This window comes from Typopeltis vanoorti, chromosome 11 (assembly GCF_054136105.1).
Source record: "Typopeltis vanoorti isolate ZY-2024b chromosome 11, IOZ_Tvanoo_1.0, whole genome shotgun sequence".
In the NCBI taxonomy this organism is placed as follows: domain Eukaryota; kingdom Metazoa; phylum Arthropoda; class Arachnida; order Uropygi; family Thelyphonidae; genus Typopeltis; species Typopeltis vanoorti.
Genome location: NC_143559.1, coordinates 89,767,789 through 89,793,384, shown reverse-complemented (window position 1 = coordinate 89,793,384; position 25,596 = coordinate 89,767,789). Strand labels below are relative to the sequence as shown.

The 25,596-nt window shown below is 35.4% G+C and overlaps 1 protein-coding gene across 1 annotated transcript in view; it reads right to left on the bottom strand.

Moving 5' to 3' along the window:
• Window positions 1–2,692: 2,692 nt before the first annotated feature.
• LOC150101837 (glutamate receptor-interacting protein 1-like) overlaps window positions 2,693–25,596 on the bottom strand; it is a 369,473-nt gene continuing 346,569 nt past the window's right edge. The window contains exons 17-19 of the mRNA XM_090400065.1: window positions 18,109–18,256; window positions 11,092–11,759; window positions 2,693–2,938 (exon numbers count right to left, since the gene is read on the bottom strand). Of these exons, the coding sequence (XP_090256191.1) occupies window positions 2,708–2,938; window positions 11,092–11,759; window positions 18,109–18,256 (1,047 nt within the window). The 3' untranslated portion in view covers window positions 2,693–2,707. The remainder of the gene's footprint in view (window positions 2,939–11,091; window positions 11,760–18,108; window positions 18,257–25,596) is intronic.

The window sequence follows — 25,596 nt, the reverse complement described above, 5'->3', positions numbered from 1 at the left end:
ATTCTTGAGTAGCCAATTTGCTAGGTAAAATGTTTAGTCAAGTAGGTGCTTTGAAAATTTAAAAATTCAAACAATCATAATCCCACAACTGTTCAGTATCTGACCTATGCTTATATGAAGTTTTTTCTCACGACTTCTGCTACAGGTCTTGAAGTTATGAATATTCCCTTTGACTCGCTCTATATAAAAAGTAATATTTCTTATAAATAATTTTATATGTTATAAAAAAACATGCATGCATGCGTGTGCACACAAGTTTTACAAAGTACAGCTTAACAGCTAAGTGAGCAAAGAGAGAAGTAAAAACACAATACACATTGCTTGCTTACACTTTGGATGCTGTAGCCAAGATAAAGACAAGAACTCAGTCTTAATAAACTAATGCAAACCATTCCATTCAAAGACAAACTATACCGTGTATTGAAGCAAAGGATTAATTTTTGAAAGGTTACTGCAAACATGAATTGTAAATTCTTGAGTAACCAATTTGCTAGGTAAAATGTTTAGTCAAGTAGGTGCTTATGTCTATTTCTTAAAAATTCAAACAGTCATAATCCCATAACTGTTCAGTATCTGACTTATGCTTATATGAAGTTTTTTCTCACTACTTCTGCTACAGGTCTTGAAGTTATGAATATTTCCTTTGACTCACTCTATATAAAAAATAATATTTCTTATAAATAATTTTATATGTTATAAAAAAACATGCACGCATGCGTGCACACACAAGTTTTACAAAGTACAGCTACTTAACAGCTAAGTGAGCAAAGTAAAAACTACTTCTGAAAAGAATCACCCCAACAATAATTTATCAGTTAGTGCTTGACCTCATCTCACTGTGTTCGATGTGATAATCTTTCATTTTTAAAACTAACTTACTATTAGGCACTTGCTATGTTTTTATGTTTCTTTTTTTTTCTTCTCCTATGAGTTTGTACAGTAAATATACTATAGTCCGACCATAGAAGTGAGAGCTCTCGTTGGCAGACTGCCAAGAAGAGTCAATTCATGATGAAGGGGAGAAAGAAATAAGGCAATGTACGAATTGGTCACCAACACGCGAAAATTACGTGCTTTATATGTAACATTTTCCAACTGTTATACAAGCAAAATAGTTACCATTTTAAAAACTGCAATGATCATAAAAGAGAAGTTAATTTTCCGACGTGTAATATGTGTAATATTAAACACTAAATACAGATTGATTACCCTATTATCGGAATGAATTCTCCTTCTTTTGACATGCACAGAAGTGTCGAAGGGTCTCGTATCTCTGGGCCTACTATAGATGTAGTTATTTCAGAATAGTTAAGTGAACCACAAACAACTTTGTACTGAATTTCGATAAAAAACATTCAGTTTAACATACAGAGATTGAAATCTTTTACTTAGCAACTTTTAAGGAGAGAAAACTTATATTTCAACATAACTTTAAACTACTGAATATTCTTATTTCTTAATTTATTTCTGTAATATCATTCTGTTTCTGAATGGAATGATATTACAGAATGTACTCTCCTGATGCTTTACAGTATGAACACTCATTTTTAATTGTTATTACATTTTACTCAAATATAACCATGGTCAAAAATTTCTGTAAAAAAACTGTTTTCATTTCAGTTCCTGTGCCCTATATATCTATCATTAATTATATACAAAATCTTTGAAAACTGCTTATAAAATTTAGTTTGGCAGAGATAAAAAAATTTTCTTTTACATTTTATAAAAATAGGTTAATAATAAATATAGTAATGTCCACTGAAAAGAAATTACTCTTATTATATTTGTTGATCATTAGATTTTGTTCAAGTACTAGACTAAATATGTCAAAGGGTATACATGAGTTACAGAGAGTAGTAAAATATTACAAAAATATGTTCAGCTAAATATCAGTTTGAGCCGTCACAGAATATTTCTCTCATGATTTACACATTTCTACAAAAAATTATTTATCAAGATTTTAAAAAATTACTAATAGCAACAGGTAAAAAGAAGGCAATTGACTTTACGAGTGATAAAAACAATATAGTGATATAAACATGTATACTTCTTAGCAAATTAAATTGTTTAATAACAAGTTATTCTATTGAATCTTACCACTTTGGGGAGAAGGCATATTATACAAACAGTATTATGCAACAAATTAAAATGTCTTATAGCATTAATGATACCTGTAGTTCTGAACATAGGTATCATTAATGGCAATACAAGTTTAATTTGTGCAAACCACACGCAAATAAATCTCCTGAACAAATTCAAAATAGATACATTATGTAAATATGTTGCATGTACAAACAAAAACATATCTAATGCTAAAGAAAACAACAGGGCCATACTTATGCACGACATATGAGACTCTAGCTGAGGGGAGCCCCTGAAAAATGAAGGCCAATTTAAGGGCCCCAAACAATGAGGGAGGAGCCCTTGAGCACTCTAGTGCCTTGGGTCCCACCACCTCAGGAAAAGTGTAAGTATGGCCCTCGCAAGCAATACTAACCAATATTTACAAGCTTATGAGATTATGCATTATTAACAATAGTTAATACTGTCTTGAATGATTATCTTGAAGTCCTGAATGATTGTCAGAAGATAAGATTTTCTGTACAAATATGGATTAATGAACTTACACCATGTTCAGCATTGAATATATATTCAAACGATAACATTCATTACAAACACCAGCATTATTTTTACATTTAAACAGGCTTTACAACGTTTTGGTAAGAGAATCAAACCTGTTCAGAGCAGAACATGAGTTGTGTCTATCCTCATCAATCCCCCACTGGTGAGTATTATTATCCTTATCAACAGCATTTAAATTAAATGCAAAATTCCCATAGGCATTACGACTAAGAACAAGCTGAATGCTATCTCCAGCAGCTGCAATAAGGGGAACAGTAAGGCAACAGTCATAGTCATGTGTCTCAACATTATTTACCTAAAGAGAGAGTGAGAGAAAAAAAAAAAAGAATGACATTTGAAAGCATTTTTACTTATTCACATAAGTCAGCTATGCAAAGTTAATAGCCAAACTAAAGCTTAATGGTATAACACAAAGAGGAAAAAATACATTTATTAAACTCACTAATATTTCTCTGGTGTTGTATCCAGTATCATCAGAGTACAACGAAACTGTGACAAGCACATAGCACTAAACCAAGTAATTGTAGAAACAATTTAAACTGTAACTGATACCTAATATCCTTATGTGGCACCCTCTATAGGTCAGATAACATAAAAACTAATTCAGAGAAATCTGGCTGTTAGGTATTAAAATGATAGTCTCCCAGATCTTTGGTAAATTGCAACTATACATGTTGAGGTGGGAGGAGTGCTTTATAGCCGATGCTGATTCTAAGAATAGCTTTTAGACCTATACCAACTTCTATGTAACAAAGATGCTTTCCTCCATCTGGTCCAATGTAAAGGAGTATCCAGAGCATGGTCTGACAATCCTGACTTGCCATAAAGATGATCTTGGATGTAATTTTTATGTTCTTCAAGGCATATGTTAACTGATCTACCATTCTGTCCAAAGTAGAGTGATTTGCAGGCACAAGGAACTTTATACACTCCCGGATGTTCAAGAAGATGTAGTCAATCATTAGGGGAATGTATAAAAATAGCTAGTTGAATGAAAGGTTAGAAAGTGGTATAGAGATCATATTTGCAAAGAACTTTCACTATTTTTTTCTGATGTACCCTTAACATATGGAATGGTGTGATCCTGTGTGTTGGGTGTAGGAGGGATGTGGGGTGAATGTAATATTTTATCTATTTTATATGGGCTGTAGCCATTGGTTAAAAAAAAGTGTTGTGAAGGTCCCTAAGCTCAATTTCAAGGGTGTGTCATATGAACAAATAGGGATGGAGGCCTCAGTAAGTAAGAATTTTGAGAATGCCACACTGTTGGGAAAGGTGATGGCGTGATTGTTTATGTAAATACCTACCAGTATGAGTGGGTTTTCTGTAGACAGAGAAAGAAAGATAATGAGCCATTAGGAAGTCGTGTCACTAGTGTATCTAAAAAGGAGAGACTATTGTTACTTTCTTTTTGTATGATGAAATTTATTTTAGGATGTCGGTTGTTAAAATATATCAAAACCAAAAATGTATCTAATGTGTCTGGACCATGAGGCCAAACAGCAAACACATCATCAACATAGTGCAGCCAAACTGTTGGTTTCTGTATGGCTATGTTGAGAGCTTGGTTTTCAAAATGCTCTATATAGAAGTTTGCTAGAGTGGGAGGAGAGAGAAGGGAATCCATGGCAGTCCTATCTAGCTGCTTATATGTTTTTCCTTTCCACAGGAAACAACTTGCATGTACGAGGATTGTTTGAAAAGTTTGGTAAATTTCCAATAGACAGTGACACAATTTGTTCATTCATACCAGTGTCGGCACGTACCATCTTTTTCATGAACTCTGGCAAAATTTTACCCATGTCTGATGCATAGTTCTCATTTGGCAAACATTTAAAATGACCGCATTCGCATTTTTCATAAAAATGAAGAAAAAAGAGTTTCGTGCAGTGATAAAACACTTTTATTTGAAGAAGTGGACAGCCGCGCAGATCAAAGCCGAGTTAGATGCAGTTCATGGGGACTCTACACCAGCATTAAAGACTATTTATTTTTGGATAAATGAGTTTAAACATGATCGTAAGTCCATCGAAGATGAAGTGCTCTCCAGACACCCGACTGAGGTCACTACGAAAGAAATGATTGACGAAATCCATGGTATCGTTATGGAAGACCGCCAAGTGAAAGTACATGAGATTGCTAAAATTGTAGGCATCTCAACTGAATGTGTAATATCCTGCACGAAAAATTGCACATGATAAAGCTGTGTGTGCGATGGTGCTGTGATTGTTGACTGTCGATCAAAAACGCATGCAAAAAGACATTTCAACACAGTGTTTGGCGATGTTTAATTGCAATTAGTAGGATTTTTTTCACATCGATTCGTGACTATAGACAAAACTTCAATCCACCACCACACACAAGACGGTGGACAATGCCTGGTGAAAGAACATAAAAAAAAAAAGAAAAAGCGAAGACCATTTTGTCAGCTGGGAAGGTGATGGCTACTGTTTTTTGGGATTCCCAAGGAATTACCATGATAGACTATTTGGAATAGGATAAGACAATAACAGGAGTCTATTATGTGTCATTGTTGGACTGTTTAAAAGAAGAACTGAAGAAAAAATGGCCAAGACTGGCACACAAAAAATGCTCTTTCATCAAGACAATGCACTGTCCCACACATCACTTGTTGCAATGGCAAAATTGCACAAATTGAGGTTCGAATTGGTTCTACATCCACCATATTTTCTGGACTTGTCCCTGTGTGACTTCTTGTTGAAAAAAAAAAAAAAAAAATTTGGCTCGGTGGTAAAAAAATTTTCTTCGAATGAGGATGTCATCAAGACTGTCAATGACTATTTTGCACAATTTGACAAATCCTACTTTTTAGATGGGATAAAAAAATTGGAAACTCACTGGACCAAATGTGTAGACCTTGATGGAGACTATGTTGAGAAATAAAGGTAATTTTTTTACCAAAAAAAAGTGTTTAATTTTTTTTTATCAAACTTTTCAAACAACCCCCGTATGGTGAATCTGAATAATTCAATTATGTTAAGGGGGGGGGGGGGGATGTGGCTTGATAAGGTTAACAGGTCTCTGTCAGAGGTACATTAGTGAAAAGTCAGGGGATATCGAAACTGACCATCGTGTCAGAAGCTTAATATTACATTTTCTATTAATGTCTTAAAGTGTAAAGAATTTTTAATAGGCGAGGGAGAGTTGCCTATAAGGGAGGAAAGTGATTTGGATAAATGTTTAGCCAGTTTGTAGATGGGGCTGCCTCTATGCTATGTACTATTGGACGAAGGGGAGTAGTGGGTTTGTGAATTTTAGGGACCCTATATATCCGAGGTGTTTGGACATGGAAAGGTTTGTTTTTGGTAATTTCTTCAGGCTACGATGTAACTTTTTTTAAATAATTTGTATACTTTTTTCTTTTGGAATGTAGAATCCAAATCTATAATCTGATGAGTGGAGGAGTCTTTAAAAAGTTGATTCAATTTTCTGTTGTACTCTGCTTGGTTCAGTTTTAGTTACAATAATTTGTTTATTCTTATATAACTTTCTAAGTGCTAATATTTCTTTTGGTGGATAGAACTAGATACCATGTTCTAGTTCTATGCTGATCATAATTTTTAAAAATGGTACTTTTTTGGGTGCAATGGCAAAATTATGTCCACGACTAAGTGTGTTGATTGTGTCCTCTAAGAGTGTTTGCAACAATAGATTTGAGGACACAATCAACACTCCACTGTTGATTGTGTCCTCAAACAACTCTACTGTTGAAGTGCTACACACTTTTTCAGATGACGATTCTTAACTTTTTCAAATTCTTTACTAGCAGCATTTTCTGAGATGGAGATTAAAATAGACCACAGTTCTGGACTGAGTATTTCTGAAAGCTATTTGTGTAATGCAGTGATGGCAGCATTGATTTTTGCCAACCGGGTGCCACTGTCATGACCTGTTTACGAATTAGTGCTATGCTTGCTGGCATATAAATACATTTAGCTTTTGTGGAATTAAACTTCTGTCGGAATCTTAAATAGTTTGGAATGGTATCTTTGTCCTAGCATCTCTTGAGGAAGGTCAACGAATTGAAATTGTGTAAACCGTAAGTGTCAACTCGGTAAGTGGAAACTGATATTGTCTCAACAATTTCAGTTTCCACTTACTGAGCTGATGTGTTTTATGTGCTATTTCTTCTCCACGTAGAATTTTAATTTGTACAGAAAGACTTAGATGTGTTTATAAAATACATTTATTAAACTCACTAATATTTCACTCATTTTCTACCTGGCATCCTCAGAGCACAATGAAAGTGACAAGGCAAACAGCATAAATCAAGTAATTGTAGAAAAATTGCTGAGATTCATTTCCTCCTCTGCTGTTTGGGTGTCCAACAAGTACCACTTTTTTTTTTTTTTTTTTTTTTTAATGTCACAGTTATGCTCTCTCTCTTGTGACTCAAAAAATTATTCCATTTCGATTTCTTCCATATTAGAATTTTTCACAGGACTACAGGCAGAAATAAGTCTCATTGTCTACTTTCCCACTTAAAAATATTCATTTTGAAGAAAACTGTTGATAAAAAAGTGGGGAATAATGTCATGTTAATTGTATGGTACCACCATAGTATCCTGTATAGTCCTTAAGGCTATATTAATATCAAAGCACAAGGTAAACGGTAAGGGGTTATTGGAGGGAAGCAGTATCAGACTGCTATAAGAGGATAAGCAAAGTAGGATTTAAAGCAAGGAGCAGCTTCATAAAACAGGAACTGCAATAAATGAAAACATTGTGGAGGGAATATAAAGAAAAATGTGATCAGCATGCTCATAAACAATAAAAGTTAAGGCAAGTAGGGTGATTAGCATAGTAAGGAAACATAAGATTATAAGAGAAAATTGGCTTAAGCAGGCCAAAGGATATCCTAAAAGTTTTTTGCTATGTAGCAAGTAAGAGGAAGAATGATTATGAAAGGATAACTTTAAATTAATGCTGATAATAGGAAAGTGAGAGAAGCAGAAGTAATAGTTGAGTTACTAAATGATCACTCTGCAAGGATGTTATCATCTCAGTGAAAACACTGCAGCTGTCAATGTGAAATAATGAGAGAATTTAGGTAGACTAACTATAGGTACTCAAGCATACTGAGACATATCAACGTGAATACAGCAGTGAGATTGATATTTCAGCCTACGTATTATCAAAATGTGCACGAATACTGTCAGTGCTTAAGTCTCAGTTCTGGCAAGGGTCAGAGGGATGCTGAAAGAGGGCAAGACAGTTCCATTACAGACCAATTAGTGATGATTAAGGTATTGGAAAAGTTTGTTAAAGGTAGAATTCAGGAATGGGTAGATAGGAATAAGAGTGGTAGCATGGCTTTATGAAAGGCAGGTCCTATCTCAGTAATTTCCTCACATTTTATAACAGAGTGACAGTTGAGTTGGATAAGGGATATAGCCATTACAACACAATACTGCTGAACTTTGACAGAATACCACACAGGAAATATTACATAATATGGAGAAAATGTGAATGGATATGAAGTTGGTGGCATGGATGGGGAGTGGCTGACAGATCAATGAGAGTAGTATATGGTAGAGTAGAACCTAGGAGAACGAGGATGATGGAGTGCCTTGGGGCTCTGAACCAGGATCGCTACTATTTAATCAGTATATTAATGATACAAAACTGGGGAGGGCAATAGTTAAATAGTTAATAAAAGTGATGAAGATCCTGCAGAATGATTTAAATAAACTGGCAGTATGGACAAAGATAATGATTATCAGTTTAATGTGGTGATGTGTGAAGTTATGAACTGTGGGATGAAAAGATTATATAATGTGTATTATATTGATGGTACTGAAATGCAGGAAATTGATGAGGCTAGGGATTTGGGAGTTAACGAGTTGAATAAAATAAGGGGAAACAAAAAAATTAGCTATAGTGTAAAGACTAAACTCTTCAACTCAATTATCCTTCTGGTGGTATTCTATGGAGCAGAGAGCTGGATTGCTAGTAAACAAGAAGAAAGATTAAAAGGTTTTTGAATCAAATTCCTAAATCAATGGAACAAAGTGGACTGAAAAAAAAGACAAAGTAAGGGGAAGAGTTGGGTTACACTGATAACATCCTAAATAAGCTACACAAAAGACAGTGGTTTGGGCACACAGCCAGGATGCACAAGAAAGACTGCCTTATGTCCTTCTTTACAAAAGGGATGGGGGGGGGTGTCTGAGGCAGAGGAAGACTGAAAAGAAAATGCATGAAGCCTTGAAGGATCCACTCAGGTTTGACTTCATTCCAACAGATGGCAAGGCTTGCAGAGGACAGAACCCAGTGGAGGAAAATAATCCATGAAACAGTCAACCTGCCCTGAATGGATGAGAATGATTTTGGGAAGGATGTTTTTGAGTATAGCATCAATGTTCCTGTATTTTCAGAAGACCAAAAACTGCCACCTGATTGTCTTAGGATAAACAAAAGGCTATTATTATTCAGAAAATAAAATGTTTACACAATTTCTTTATGTGCAATTTGGGGAGGCCACACAATTTAGGAGTTCTAATATAATAAATATAGATTTTTTTTGCTCTTTTCTTCATCCCAGGTTTATGCTTTATCTAGAATTTATTTAATGCATTTGGGAAAGAGTAGAATCTCCAGAAATTCAGTAGTTGAGAAGAAGAATGATCTCATAAATAAACTGTTCGGCTTCCTAAAACAGTGATTTTTTTTATCTTCACCACCACATCACATCCTTTATCAATTTCGGAGAGCAAAAATTTCATTCTTACTTAAATTGAAAGGAACAGCTTTAATTATTAAATGAGTTCTTTTCACATTTGTTGCCAGGGCAATATATTATTAGATGTTGCTTGTGCTAGGTAGATAAAGTTAATACACATACATCTGTGTTCAGCAACTGAAACTTTTATGATGTGGACTATGACAGCATATGCTAGGATATGTTACCACAGTGAATATTTTATCTTTGCAACAGTGATGACTGTAAAATAGCAATGGTTTTCTGAGACTTCAACTGGGATTTTTCAAATAGCTGTGTGAAACTGGATTATAGAATAAGCAAGGCTCCTGTGGTAGGGAGTTGATACATGGAACAAGAGAGAAAATTTAATTAAACAGTCTTGGTCAACCAGTCAGAAACCATGTTAGCCAAATAAACAGTACACCTGTTCTCAAACAACTGCCTGTCAGTTCAAATTCTGCATGTTTGTAAAACAAAAACAACAACAAAAAAAAAAACATCAGGATGAGATTGCATATCTTGAGTTTAGAAGTTTAAGTTATTTTCCCCAAGACCACTGTTCAAAACAAAGATCTTGATGAAGAGTGGATGGAAACAAAAAAGTTCATTAAAGATTGACCACAGATACAAGTTAACCAGAAAATCTGAGGAGTGAAGAGATGGGTTAAAAATGAAGATAAAATGAAGAAAGAAACTGGGCATTATTGGTACTCAGTTTGTTTTTATTCACATAAAAATATATGCAGAATCAATCTTAGATGGAATGATTTCTTAAAAAAAAAATGAGAGATGAAATGTTTAGCAAAACAGTTTGAAGTAAAAGTAACACGGGAAAAGACCACAGGAAAGAACCTGGATGCACTGATACAGAAAACCCTTGGAAGACAGAAGTATTAAAATAAATATAGATAGAGTGTAAAATATCTGCTATTTAGCAACATCAATTAAAAAAATGAATTATTTTTTTTTTTAAAATTGAATGACAATTTTTTTTAAATAAAAAAAGGAGAAGTAAAGTTTATGGGAAAAGAAAAATCTTAACATTTCTCACATGTATGTTCTTACAATTAGAGAACTATACTCTTGTTTACAACAATGCAATGATTTTACCTTCATTTTCACTGCCATGTTGATTGTCCAAAGTTTGTGTACTTCTAAATAGGAAATTTATATATCAAGAGAGAGAGAGAGAGAAAAAGAACAACTCTGATTAGAACAGAACATGTTTTGAAAGTAGGAAGTTGTTGGGGAAAATAGAGTATGAAAACAGAGAGAAAATTGAAAACAATTTTGTGAGATGTTTTTATTTTTCTGTTGTAAAGTTTGTAAGCCTTTTAAGATTATAAATTTTATTCATGACTGATTTGTATATAGTGCTTGCAAGACAGAGACATTTTATACACCTATACATACATAGTTATACCGATTTGTAAATATAGTTTGAATTTATTTTGTTTCTTACTCAATTTCTTGTTCTCTTCCCCCTCCTTTTTTTTTAGCAAATTTATAATGAATAATAATAAATACACTAGATACAAAACTATCTTATTAACTGGATAAAATTATTAAAAACTACTTGGCATACCAACTGACAAGAGATTTGAAAAATCAACCAGTTTGGAAGATAGAAACTGTTGATAGGAAACTAGAAATAAAAACTTTTTTATTCAAAAGTAAATATGACTCTGGTCCAACATATATATTCTTTGTAAATAATTTCTCACCTGTAATATTCTATCATAAGGTTTTACAATGCCACTTGAATCAGCAGGTCCACCAGGTCGGATGCAATTTACATAAACACCTTGTTCAAAATAGCCATCAGACACACTAAATCCAAAATCTTCATACACTTGATCTTTAAATAATATTACATGGTGCACTTCAACAGGCAAAGGAGAATAAGAATTATGAGAAGAAAAAATTCTGGGTGAAGATCTATCAACACACTGGTCAGAATGAGAAATAACTGATTCATAGGGTAATGCATCTTTTCTGTGTTCACAAGTCTCCTTTTTAACCAGATCTAGAAGTTCAATCTGACATGCAAGATCGCTTAAATTTTCCTCAGATAATGCATTATAATGATTAGAGTCAATTTGTGGATGCTCTGAAGGTGGAAATTCTGGAAGAGAATCAGTAAAAAATGCATGCTCACTTCCCATGATTGATTTTTCAATGTGGCGCAATAACTGTGACTGACCACAAGTTTCTAAGTCTTCCAAAATATTACACCAATCCCCCTTTTCGTCTCCTGAAGCTGAAGGACTAGTTGCATAACTCTGACCACTATTGGCACTCTGAGTTTGGCCATCCCATTCTTTTTCTGTTTTTTGTTCTTTTATCCACTCTTCCTTCAAAGAGGTGGAAGATGATGTAAATAATACATGTTCTAGGAAAGAAAAACTTGGATGTAACAGATTTCAAGTATACAAATCATCATATACAAACATTTTATATACAAAAATAATAAAGCAATGGAAATAGTTTTTTTTTGATAAAGCAACAACTTAAATGTTGTTGTTTCTATTAAGGGTAATAAAACAACATCTGCTGAGCTTTCACTGATGTAATAATATCTCAATTCTCGTCGTGATGAGAGGAATCTTAATATGTTTTTTTTTTTTTTCAATTGAAGATGAGTTAGCCGATCTTACACTGAGGTAGCAGGATTTTTTCTCCTGGAAACTCAGGTTTTTCATTCCACATGCAGACAAATTGATCTTGAGAACACATGCAATTTACAGACAAAAAAATACTAGTGTTGGTGGGCAGCAGATGGTGTTGGTGTATTAAGTGATGAAGACGGAGAGTTGTACAGTAGGTGCCATCCCTCGATGAGTCTTTGGACTCCTTGGAGATGTCATGTAATAATAATCTCAGCAATTTAATATGGAAGATAGAGGTCATTCTTACTATAAGAAATAATTCGTGTGTAGAGGCTTAAGTGCTGTGAGGACATCATGTTGGAGGCTTAATGGATTTTTTACAACACTCAAAAAGAATTAAAATAGAATTTAATATTTCCTATATTTCGTCCTAGTCACTAGGACATCTACGGGGATTACAAAAACAATTAATGTAACATGCACACAAAAACTTACAATACTAAGCCCAACCACGTGGGTGACACTAAAGTCCTATCTAGGTGGAGCGCCCTCTAAGGGCAGTAGTAGGTGGCCTGGAATGTAAGGTGGGATCTCTGGTGATGAGTGTTTCCCAAATCTTCGGAAGCTTAATGCAACTGTATTTATTAAGATTTGGTTGGTTTCTGAGAGCTGCTGCTGCTTCTAAGAAAAGTCTCTCTTTCTTGAATTTGCTGTGGTGGAGCATGGTGGTTTTCTTCCATGATACTCTGTGGGTGGTGTCCAAAACATGGTCAGCCAAGCCTGAATGGCCATAGTTGTGTTTACAGATGTAAGACTTGTGTTCCTCCAGGCGGATGGATGCTGATCTGCCTGTCTGTCCAACGTATGCCAGCTTACAGGAACAGGGTACTTTGTAAACTCCAGGCAGCGAGAGAGGAGGGAGCTGATCTTTCGTAGAACGGATAAGGGTAGCAGTTTGCAGTAGGGCTTATATGCTGTGTGTAGGTTGTACTTTTTTAGTACAGCCTGCAAACATTTTTAGTACAACTAATAGTACAACCTGTACTATTAGTGAGTGAACATTTTCCCCCTGCAAAATGTTCACTCACTAATTCAACTATTTGGTTTGGTTCTGTTACCTCCCTACCATCAGCACTTTTTAAAATCATCCTTCAATAGTCATTCCTCCTTTTACTTGCAACATAGTGGAATAACTCTTTAGGATTTCTTTGGGCCTCATCAGCTAGCTTTCTCTCATAATTAACTTTAGCCTTCCTTACAATGCTGGTCACCTTTTTCTTTATAATCCCTCCACAGCTTTTTCTTTATGCTCAATTCCTGCTATTCATCTATCTAACTCTACCTAATATATACTTCTGATTCTAGATATACATTCAGATATTGCTGAATGTATATCTTCAAACACCCCTTGACCACCTCCCTCCCATGCACTACCAACATCTCTTACCTTCAAATTCTTATGGCATGGCTCTACTGAAAGCAGACTCCTCAGTTTTTTCTTATAATCACCTGTTATGTCATTCCACATATATCCCTTCTTAATAGAAATGTGTGTCTGGCAATCTCCCAGGTCAAGACTACACGATCACTTCCTTCAAGCAGAGAAAGCATAGCTAGATTGGTTAGTGGCAAGTTCTTTGATGATCAGCTCCAGCACTATTGAACCTCATGACCCATCCATTGCATGTTGCCTCAGGTATCTCTCAGCAGCTGTATAAATTCCATTTCCTTCCCTGCCTGTGACCACTCCTCCTCCCAATCTATGTCTCCACAGTTAAAATCCCCCCATAATAATTACTCGACCTGGACTTATCATACTAATTTATAAGTGCATGGCATCTACATTCTCCTGTATAACCCTTAGATTTATAGCAGCACCAATTACATATATAGTCCTTTGTCTTCTATCTCACACCAGAGAGCTTCAAATGAACTGTACTCTGAATCCCTGTATTTTTACTCTTTTTGGCTTTAATTCCTGTTTAATTCCCACCATCCTATTCCTTGTGTCCTCTCTGAAGCCACTATATCCCTTACATTCTATTCCTGCAACCATATCATTCCTGAGTCAACCACATTCTCACTAATGCCTATAAATTTTGACCAAGTTGTGCTAACTGGTGCCAAAAACTCCTCACCCTCATTTCAAATGCTTCTGGCATTAGTGTACATAAATTGCAATACCCCTTTCATCCCACAACTTCCCCTACACCTTGTGTTGCTTAGCCCACTAAAGTTAACCTAGGGTGCTACATTTTGCATCATGTCATTAGTGTCCAGCTTACTAACCTCTAAGTTGCCTGGACCCACGTTCACTGTATTCCCTGCTAAACATTCTAGTTTCCCTGACTTTGTGCTTCTGAACTTTCACTGAACAACACTTTCTCAAGACTCCTGATGCCAAATCCATTTAGATGCAAGCCATCCACCTTATATAAATCTCTCTTTCCATCAAATTCATTCCATAAACTCCACACAATGCTTTCTACACAATGTCCACACTGACTCATTCATGATCATAGCTCTCTGCCTCAGTTTTCTTCTATCATACTGTGCCAACAGACTCAAAAAGCAAATATTTTGCTTTTTGAGTCTGTTGGGTGGTTGAAGCAAAATCAGCTGGTACAAAATCATTTGTACCAGCCAAAATAAACATCTCTTTTACCTTAACGTTCTGCATCCTTACAGTATAACTGACATCCTTTACTTTAGCTCCAGGAAAACATAATTTCATCAAGTTCTCTTCAAGGATTCATTGATATGAATCACCATTCAAAATCTGAGCCTTGTTTTCATGCTTTTGCTCTTGGATGCTCAGCTTTCTCCCCCCCCCCCCCTTTTTTTTTTTGCATTTTTGTCATATCATCTGCTAGATGCTTCTTCAACCACTCAATCTCACATTCTGTTCTGTGAAGAATACCACATAAGTGCATTGTTTTCCATTACCTTCTGGTCATTTTCCAGATCATTTGTACAGTTGCTCATACCGCTTGCAACACTAACTACACCAATCACATTATCACGCATTTTATCTTTCAACTCACCACTATCACTCTCCTTACACTCTTCATGCTTCTGGAACTTGCTCATGAAGCACTTTCAATAAACAGCATGAGTTTCATTCTCCTTCCCAAAGTCTCTCATCCTGTGAAGGACATAATTCAAACATACTGCAGCAAACTTAATCATGCATGATAAAATCACCCAGCATTGTTCTGTGCATTGGCACCATGTTACACCATACAGTGTACAGGGAAACAAATATTAAACCTTTAAAAATAAGAAAATTAAACACACTACAGCTAATCACACAACCACTCATAAATATAATGATGCATAAAGAATGACTTAATTAAGACTAAAGACTTCCAAAAAGAACTTATCTTTTGGCACTGATATTCACCATACATTTTGCACGTGCACTTAATCACACACATTAAAATCACCTGGCATTGATTTGCACATCAGTGCATGCCCACAATACAGTACACAATTACACAATATTTTGGACAAACTGGACACTTGGTAGAAAAGAAAATACAAGAACACCAATCTTATATCAGAAATAGTAAATCTGAAAAATCTGGCTTGGCTTAGCACAGAATAGATACAGATTACAACATTCTGTGGTCTAAAATACGCTTATTTCATCGATGTCAGTATAAATTTGAATGCTTGTTTAAAGAACGCTCTGCTTACTTTAACGTCCAAACTTAAATCGGAATGACTACCTCTCTCTCTCTATCTAAGATATGGGAAAGTCTTATTTTAATCACACATCAATAATATTTTTAAATAGCTAATGAATAATTAATATTGCAATATTTTCTCAGTTACACCATTGCATTGTTTTATGTGCAACAACATGTGGCTCTCACTTTTTCAAATCAATCCATTGTTTATGTTCTGCTTTGTAATGAACTGTTGCTGCCACAGATGATGGTGTGTAATATTCAGGCTGAAATATATGACCTTAAATAAATAGCATTACTTATTCCTTGTGTTTTGCTGTGCTAATTTAAAGAAATCAATTGCATTAGTATCCCATAATGCAAAGCACACACCTTTTTGGATGTGTATAATGCGAAGCATTATGGGAAGTGCCAGTTTGGTTATGGGACACTGCCACTTCTTTTGCAGTTTTCTATAACACACAGGCTAGCTCATCCAATCCATATGACTGTATTCACATTTAAGATTTCTAAATATCCTAAACACCTCCATGTCACATTGGTCACTGCATTATCTCTATCTAGATGACACACATTTGCAAAGTGATCACTCAGTAATTCAATTATTTCTTCTACTTCTGTCACCTCCGTATTATCTGCTTTCATTAACATTATCCATTCATAATCATTCTTCCTTTTGTTTGCCATAGATTGAAAGGACTTTTTTTTAATTTTTTTTTTATACTTAACTGGCTAATTTTCTCTTGATCTGATTTTGCCTTCCATAATAGGCAAGTCACAGCCATCTTACCACATATATATAATGGAACTATTTTGACATCTCTCCATTCCCTTGGCATTCTACCAGTAACCCGCTGATCACTTTTCTCCTTATATGCCCTCTATAATATTTCCTTCCTCTTGTCTCCTGCTTAATAATGCTACTCATACATTTAGTTCCTACTTGATTTATCCTCCTATTGACCACTTGCCATGCATTACTAAGTCTTCCCTTGCAGATTCTTAAGTCATGACACCGCTAATATCTCTCGAGTTTTTCATCATAATCACTAGCACCAGATATATATCCCTTCTTAAGCAAAATTACACATGCTTAGTCACCTCACACATCAAGAATGATGATTGCTCTACCCCAATTGGAGGCAAAGTGGTTATCTTGGTTATGAACAAATTCACTCATGCTATTACACCAGATTTAATATTCTCAAACCCTGGGTACCTTCCATCACATGCTGTTTAAGTAATTATCTTTCAATAGCTGCATAAATTCTCTCCTTTTTCTTGCTGTTGTCCTTTCTGGCTCTCAATCTTCTCACAGTGGAAGTCCCAATAATGGTTACTTGCCTTATGCTCAATGAGATAATTTGGTGATGCATGTCATCCATATTGCCTTTTGCTCACCCTGATCTGTAGCAGCAACCAACTTATATTTTGTCCTAGTTGCTTTTATCTCACAAAATATCTTCAGATGTACTATCTCACTTCAACTCTTCTACTTCTGTTGGTTCTCACAAGACAGTTTCAGATGTACTATCACATTGAACATTCACATTAAAGATCTGAGAAGCATTCTCTGGATTTTTTCAATTTCACATTTACCACACACTTACATGCATATACTTACCTGCAATATCCCCCTTAGTGGATTTAGTTTCCCCAATTTTGTGCATTCATTCTCTCACTGAACAAATCTTTCTCCAGACACCTAACTCTAATTCCAGTGACATGCAATCTATAATGCCTATACAAATCCTTTCATCAATCAAATTCAATCCGAACATAACCATTTTATATGCTTCTCCATGTGTTTCTTTATATGTTTTTCTATTTCTCCTACACAACCTTCATATTGACTCATTTGCAATCTTAGCTCTTTTTCTCAATTCACTCCCTACTTGTATACCTTGGCAAAACAGGCATTTCTAAACCTGAGCTGTCCCATGATTCAACAGCACTGGATAATGGAGTTAATAAGTCATCAAGACAATGTTCTTTCGGACTTTTCTAGAAAAAAAAATGTAATAGACTTAAAAATGTTACTACCCTTACTCGTGTTTTTTGCTTCTTCCAGTAACTCTTCACATCATCTTATATTTCATACTTTTCACCTTTTAAATCATTTGTTCCAGCCAAAATTATTAACCCTTTCATTTTCCTTTTTTGAAATCTAATCCATCACTAATATCTAATCTTTATATTAGGAAAGCATGATTTAGTTAAGCACTCATCAATCACACCCATACTCAGAATTGCCTTACAATATCATCTCCTTAGTTCACTTTTCTCTTCTCATCAATACTTTCTTTACTTTAAGTTAAATATTTGTATAACTGAATTACATAAATATTATTCAATTAATGTTAATTACTATTATACATATTTAACAATAAAGTACAATTATTTGCAAATTAAATAAGACAGAAGATTACTGTTAACTCACCTGGTTCACTGCTGACACCATACCCATTTTTTTCCTTAATCCCATTAACAGGCATTTCTAAACCTGAGCTGTCCCATGATTCAACAGCACTGTCTGCACTGGATAATGGAGTTAATAAGTCACCAAGACAATGTTCTTTCTGACTTTTCTAGAAAAAAAATGTAATAGATAATTATGTACTGCAGGAAAAAGTTCAGATGTTTTTGATTGTCATCATCATCAAATTTTGATGTGTAACCTCAAAAGGTTTACAATGCCATGACAGTACTACATGATATGTTTATATTATCACTAATTTCCTAACAACAATTTTCCAACAAATTCTGTCTTATCTGTCATGAGTTTAATATTATCAGATCTTATATTTTGGTTTTCTAACTGCATCAATCCACAGTCTGTGTGAAGGCACCCATGAAGCGAGTGAACATGAGAATGACCAAGTGAGGAATCTAGTTTCTCAAGCAAAAATATTGAATAGGGTAGTCAATTCAGAAAGTAAAGGTGAGTGGGATACTAAAGGGATGCTGCAGTTTCTATATACTAATGTCAGAAATATCAGGAACAAGAGGGAGGAGTTTTTGGCATTGGTTAGTGCAACCTTGCCAAAAGTTATAGGCATTAGTAAGACTTGGCTAACATATGATGTAGTTACAGGTGTAATGTGAAAGGTTTAGTATTTTTAGGGAAGATAGGATGGGGGGGGGGGGAAGTGCTGCTGATGATAGCAGATGAATTGCAACCAGGCTGGAGGGTGTTCATTTGAAGCAATCTGGTATAAGATTACATTCCAACTACAGAGCTTAATATCTGTGAAAATTTAAATTCTTTAAAAGATGGTCTGTCCTATATATATATATATATATGAAAAAGTTTTAATGACTGTTACTGAGAGATAAAACGATGACAAATATATTTAAAAAGATACTACTAGTTTACTAGTTTCGTTGAATAGATCAACATCCTCAGGTATCACAATCAAAGAAATATATAAAAAAATTACAGAGACTTAAAATTGTAATAACAGAACAAGTATAAAAATACAGTAGCGTGTTTGAAAAACAAATGCGAGTATGAGTTCCAAACAAACGTATACTACGCGCTATCGCGAGTGCGCCAGTACTGAACAGAAGCAACATGTGCATCGGAGAGATTGTAACTCAAGCTGTTGTTGATATGAGAGGAATCCAGAGAAATTTCCCTGGATTCGACAATCTTTCTTTCGAGTTCATCGTAGCACACGTGGATGGTAGAAGTTTGAGTAGTTAATATTTAATATTCCAACCGAGTAAAAATGAATTCGCATATATATATATATATATCAGACACAAACTTTCAACATGTTCCCTATTCATCTACAAATGTCTCCAAAGCAAAATACAGGGTGTTCGGGATAAATTTGACAGTTTCGTAAGGAAAAAGAAAATCTTCTTTGTATCTATTAAATTTAATGAATTGACAAAAAAACATTACAAGCAGAGTTAATTACAATACTATCAACAAGATTTACTCAAAATAACCACCATTAGCATCGATCACAGCTTCAATTCTGCTTCGGAACCTCGAACAAGCTGATGCTACAGTCTCCCTGGGAAGGGCCGCAAAAACTGTTTTAATTTTATCCATTAACTGGGCTTTTGTATTACTGGAAGTGCGATTGGTGTCTTTTTCAACTGCGCCCCATACAAAATAATCCATGGGGTTAAGGTCTGGGGAGTTTGGAGGCCAAACATTTGGACTGGTGAAGTCGTAGAAATTTTCAGACAACCATTTTTGACTTTTCCCAGAGGTGTGGCAAGGGGCCGAATCCTGCTGCCATACATACGGCCTACCATTGGCTACCCTTGTTATCCAGGGCTTGACTACAGTTAGCAACTCCACGAACAAAGCCCGAATTCCAATGCCAGGGTTCTTCAACACCTGTTCCTGCAGATTTGCGAGGAATTCTGCTGTACGAACGCAATCAGATCGTCTGCTAGGGATCTTTCTTCTTGCTACATCCTCGTAGTCACCATTGCAAGTCTCTAGTTCATGCCTGATTGTTTTTACTGTATTCAGGGAGCATTGGGCAGCAGTCGTAATATCCTTATTTTGATGGCGGGCACGAATCATCATGATACAAGTTATTCTCTTCCATGATTCAGGTGGGTTCCAGCTATCCATCCTTTCTGACATCTTGTATATGAATGAAGAAGGGTCCAAACTTTTAAATGAAGAGAAGTGTGTGTTAATACATGTAACTTACGGAAAAATATAATTAATTATAAATATGTCAAATTTATCCCGAACACCCTGTATTAGAGTTACATTGACTTGAGACAAATTGCATCTTCAAGTGTAGAGATATTTTGTCATAACCCAATAAATGGTTATTACAAAATAAATTGCATCAGTTAATATTAACATACCTCAATAAAGGTTAAAATTGGTGTGGGTAGTGAATGGTCACTACCCATATAGGCATTAGTGAGACTTGGCTTACAGCAAACGATGTAGTTACAGGGATTGAATGTGAAGGATTTAGTATTTTCAGGGAAGATAATATGATAGCAGATGAATTGCAGCCAAAAAGAATAGGAGACAGGTGGGAGGGTGGCTGTTCATTTGAAACAATCTGGTGTGAGATTAAGGCCAGCAATAAAAAAAAATATATATACACTTGATTGTTGCTATAGGCCAGGGAATTCAGGATCTTGGAGATATGCATCGCCAAATTAGTACAATGAGTAGAGGTCGAGTGATTATTATGTGGGACTTCAACTATGGAGATATAGACTGGAAGAAAGAAGGATCACATTAAAAACTCATTTTCAAAGTAATTATTAATGATACCTTTAGTAATACTTTGAAAAGTTCAAGGAGTCATGCAAGCTTGTCCAGTGTTTTTTTACAAACATTCATGCCTTATACAAGATTTGGAACCACAGGCTTTATAATGAACAAACAGTGATTTTTACCAATGAGTTACTAATCAAGTTTTCTTTCCATCTTTTGCTTCTATCATTGATTCATTTCCAAATCCCCTTTTTCTTCCCTTCTAGTAGACTCCATTTTCTTACCTTTATGATTTTAATCTTATTCCTTTCAATTCAAATATCTTAATATGATTTTTGATATCAACTAATCATTAAATTCATCTGGGCTTAATGTGAAGGAAAGATAATAAATGCAAAAGTACAAAAATACAATATGAACATACAAAATAATGGAATGACTATCTCATCCATACTGCAATATTAAAAAAAAAAAAAAGTACAATTAATTTGCATTCAATTCATGCACCTAATCTCAAAGCGAATTCCCATGTGATGCAGTTAACAAAATGTTACTGATTGTTTAGTGATTATCTTCATTTATACATCTCATATATCAACTATATTATCAAAATTTATTCTCTTGAAGTGAGTCAAAAAAAAAAAAACAAAAAAAAAACCTATTTTGGTGACCTTACTAATTAGAAGAAAGATAAAATATCCATTTTTCATAACAAAGAAAAGCTTCTGAAAATTTTGATATCAATGATATTGTGATAGCTTATAGAAGATACAGGCTTCAGAACAAGCTGACTTGCAGTTAAAACCATCTTAGCTTGTATCATAATTTTTATAGTGAATGAATAAATAAATAAAATTTACTCACCTTGCATCAGTTAATGCAAATCTAAACATCTCATTTCTATATATGAAGCCTGCTCAAGAAATCTAGACTGAAGTGATTACAAAAAACATAAGAGTCAAAAGATTTGGAATTTGCCTGTGGTGGGTACTTGTGCAATAATAATAATTTCCAATTTGCAAAACCTCATCTACTTTTCCTGACAAACTCAAATTTCAACCTCCTTAAGTACTATTCACTCTCAGCTTTCCCAATTATACACACTCTTTTTTGACTCCTTTCAACTCAAGGGATTTGTGCATATGTTTGCTCTAATATACCATATTAAAAAGTATCCAACTTAGATGGCTGAAAATCTCTCTATTCCATGCTGTCAAATTTACTTGCAGTCTCTACTGTTCTCCTAATGCCACTAAACATTCTTAACTTTGTGATTTCTTTTCAGTTCAACTTTCCTGATAGTGAAGCCATCTTTGAAAACTTCAATGTTGACAACATCAACTTGCTCTCCTCTTCCAACTACACAGATCAAGCAAGTAGGGAGGCTGAGACATTTACCACCAATGGTCTTACACAAATTTTCACATGCCTAAGAGTACTAGACAAACCCCGACCATCTCCAAACATCTCAGCCCTCTTCTTTACTAATGTTTTCTGTCCTCTAGGTAGTTCAGACCACAACCTAGTGCAGATCTCTTCCCATAAGATGCAAACACATAAACAACCACTCACATTCATACATTTTATGGCATTATAAAAAAATCCAAGTGGGATGATCTTTGCAACTTCTAAATTGCATTTGCTTCTAAAATGCTTCTAAACTCAGGGCTCGTCCCTGGCGGCAAAAGCTCTAGCTACACCACTGGCCCTCCCCCAATAGCCACTATATTGCAGAGGCAAGAAAAACAAGTACTTTTATTATGTCAGTGAATAAGGTATAAGCAGTCTGTATAATATATTTCTCAACAAATAGTGCAATTAGAGACAACCGGGATAAAAAATGACACTAATTAATAAATCACATGTCCCCTCATACAGAAACTATGCTGTATATATAGACTCAAGCAAAACCATATGTTGCACCGGCAAACACAGTATCTAACTAAAAACTATTGTTATTAATTAGATTGTGCGAGTTCGCTCGGCAGCAATAAAATTCAACCAAAAGTGTTAATATTCGTAAACGTGTTAAAACTAAGATATATATATATATATATATATAATGAATGCTGTTATGCCAGTTTCACATATTATTGGAATTCCGTTGAAGAGAGTTAGCATTTCAACTCAATTGTCAGCTTGCTTTTCGCACGATTTCCGAAAAATATATAAATACTGGAGTTAACTCACAACACATTTTGTCTAATTGTCTAAGTATTACTTAGCACTTCGAAGATATATTGAGCCTTGGTTTAAGGAGGAAAACCTTCAACAATAAAAATCAATAAACAACAAGCAATTGGTTGAAATGTGGTCATGTGGATAACACATGTTCACTTCAAATCTGACAAAACAGCAAGGAAGCAATAAAACCATATTGTTTTTGCACTTCACCTCTCTTTTATTACTCGTCATTCTGTCGCTATAAATTAAAATAGTGGCAGAATGTTCATGGAATGAACATTCTGCCGCTTTTTTTTTTTTTAAGTATTCGTTTTATTTTAATAATTTTTACTTACTTATTCAATTTTAATTTGTTTTGTTTGGATAATTAAAATATATTTATTTATTTGGTTGATTTAAGCCTGTGGACCACTTGTCCCATCATCGCAGACCATAGGTTGAGAAAGAAACACTGCTATAGGGTTCTCTCACCTTATGTGACCCCTAATTCATAAGTAGTATAGAAATAGAAGACATGACACAACATAAATAAAAAATGAATTTTAATTAGGAAAAGTATTTTGGAAAATTTTCTAGTGTTTTTTAACTTTTTTTTGGGGGGAATATAATCTATTGACTTGGATCAGGGGATGGCTGACAGACAGATATCAAAAAGTGGTATACAGTGGGTGTGAATCTGCCAGATTTAAGGTAACCAGCGGTGTACCTCAGGGTTCAGTCCTTGGGCCATTATTGTTCAATCTATAAATTAATGACATCAAGCAGGGTCTATCATCAGATGTGCAATTGTTTGCTGATGATGCAAAGATAGGCAGGGCAATCAGGGATGCTACTGATATTCAGTAATTACAAAATGATTTGAATAGACTGGAAATCTGGGCAAATGAAAATGACTGTCAGTTGAATGTTAGCAAGTGTAAAGTTATGCACTTTGGCGTGATGAGAGTTCTGGCAGCATATTATAATAGCGGGGTTATGCTACAAGAAACTGAAGAGGCAAGTGATCTTGGTGTATTGGTGGATAAGAATTTAAAGTTCAAAGGTCACATAGCAAAAGTTGCAAATACAACTCAGAGGATAATCACTATGTTGAAGCGAACCTTGACATGTAAGGATAAGGAAGTAATTTTGCCTCTTTATAAGGCTTTGATAAGACCACACTTGGATTACTGTGCGCAGATTTGGTCTCCCGGGTTCCAAGGGGATAAAGAAGCTGTGGAAAGGGTGCAAAGAAGAGTTACAAAGATTATATCTGGATTATGGGATTTAGATTATGAGAAGATGCGCCTTGGACAATGTTGTATGCAGATAACATTTTGCTGTGCAGATTTAAGAGAAGAAGTGGGAACTAAACTGGAAAGATGGAGAAAAGTACTGGAGGAGAGAGGTATGAGACTGAGCAGAAGTAAGACAGAGTACATGTGTTGCACAGTGGGCGGTGGCCAGGAGACAGATCTGGAACTGGAAGGAAATGTCATCAGGAAGGTGAGGGACTTTAGATACTTAGGTTCAACAGTGGAAGAAGATGGAGGAGCTGAGAAGGAAGTGGGAGGCAGGATACAAGCGGGTTGGAGGAACTGGAGGGAGATGGCCGGAGTGTTATGCAATAAGGGGTGCCGATCAATCTGAAAGGCAAAATCTATAGGACAGTAGTGAGGTCAGCTATGACGTATGCTATAGAAACTGTGGCTCTGAGGAAAAATAACATCAGCAGGATGGAAATAGCAGAGATGAGAATGCTTAGGTGGATGTGCGGTGTGACCAGAAAGGATCGTCTGAGAAATGACTATGTGAGGGGAACAGTGAAAGTTACAAACAGGAGCGAAGATACAGGAGGCAAGGTTGAGATGGTTTGGTCATGTGATGAGGAGGGAGGACGAATATGTGGGAAGAAGGATCATGCAGATGGATGTGCAAGGAAGGAGGAAGTGTGGGTGACCAAAGAAGAGATGGAAGGAGCTGGTGGAAGAGGACTTGAGGATGAAGAACTTGGATATGGTGACAGCCCAAGACAGGAGGATGTGGAGGAGACTCATCATCAACAGTGACCCCACTTAAGTGGGAGAAGCTGCAGAAGAAGAAGAAGAAGATTGCAAGATGTGGATTGCAGATTCTGGTTAACAGGAGAAAGAGGGGGGTGATATGATAGAGGTCTATGAACTTTTGAATGGGTGTTATAGCATTTCAAATGATGAAATTTTTTGTTATATGGAAGTTGGGGAGAGAACAGGGCATTCATGGAAGTAAAGGTTGTTCTCAGTCAAGAAAGGGGTAAGAGCTAGGTTTTTCTCCCAGAGAGCAGTGAGTGAGCAGAATAATTTGCCCTTAGGGGTAGTGAGTGCATCTAGTGTAAATGAATTTAAAGGAAGGAAGGTATGATAGCTGGGTTGCTGATGATGCGAAGATAGGCATGGCAATGGGATGCTAATGCTACTGATATTCAGCAATTACAGCCTCCCTCGACGAGTCCTCGACTCCCTGGAGGTCTCAGATAATAATAATAATAATTTCAAGACCATCCTGCCATCTTTT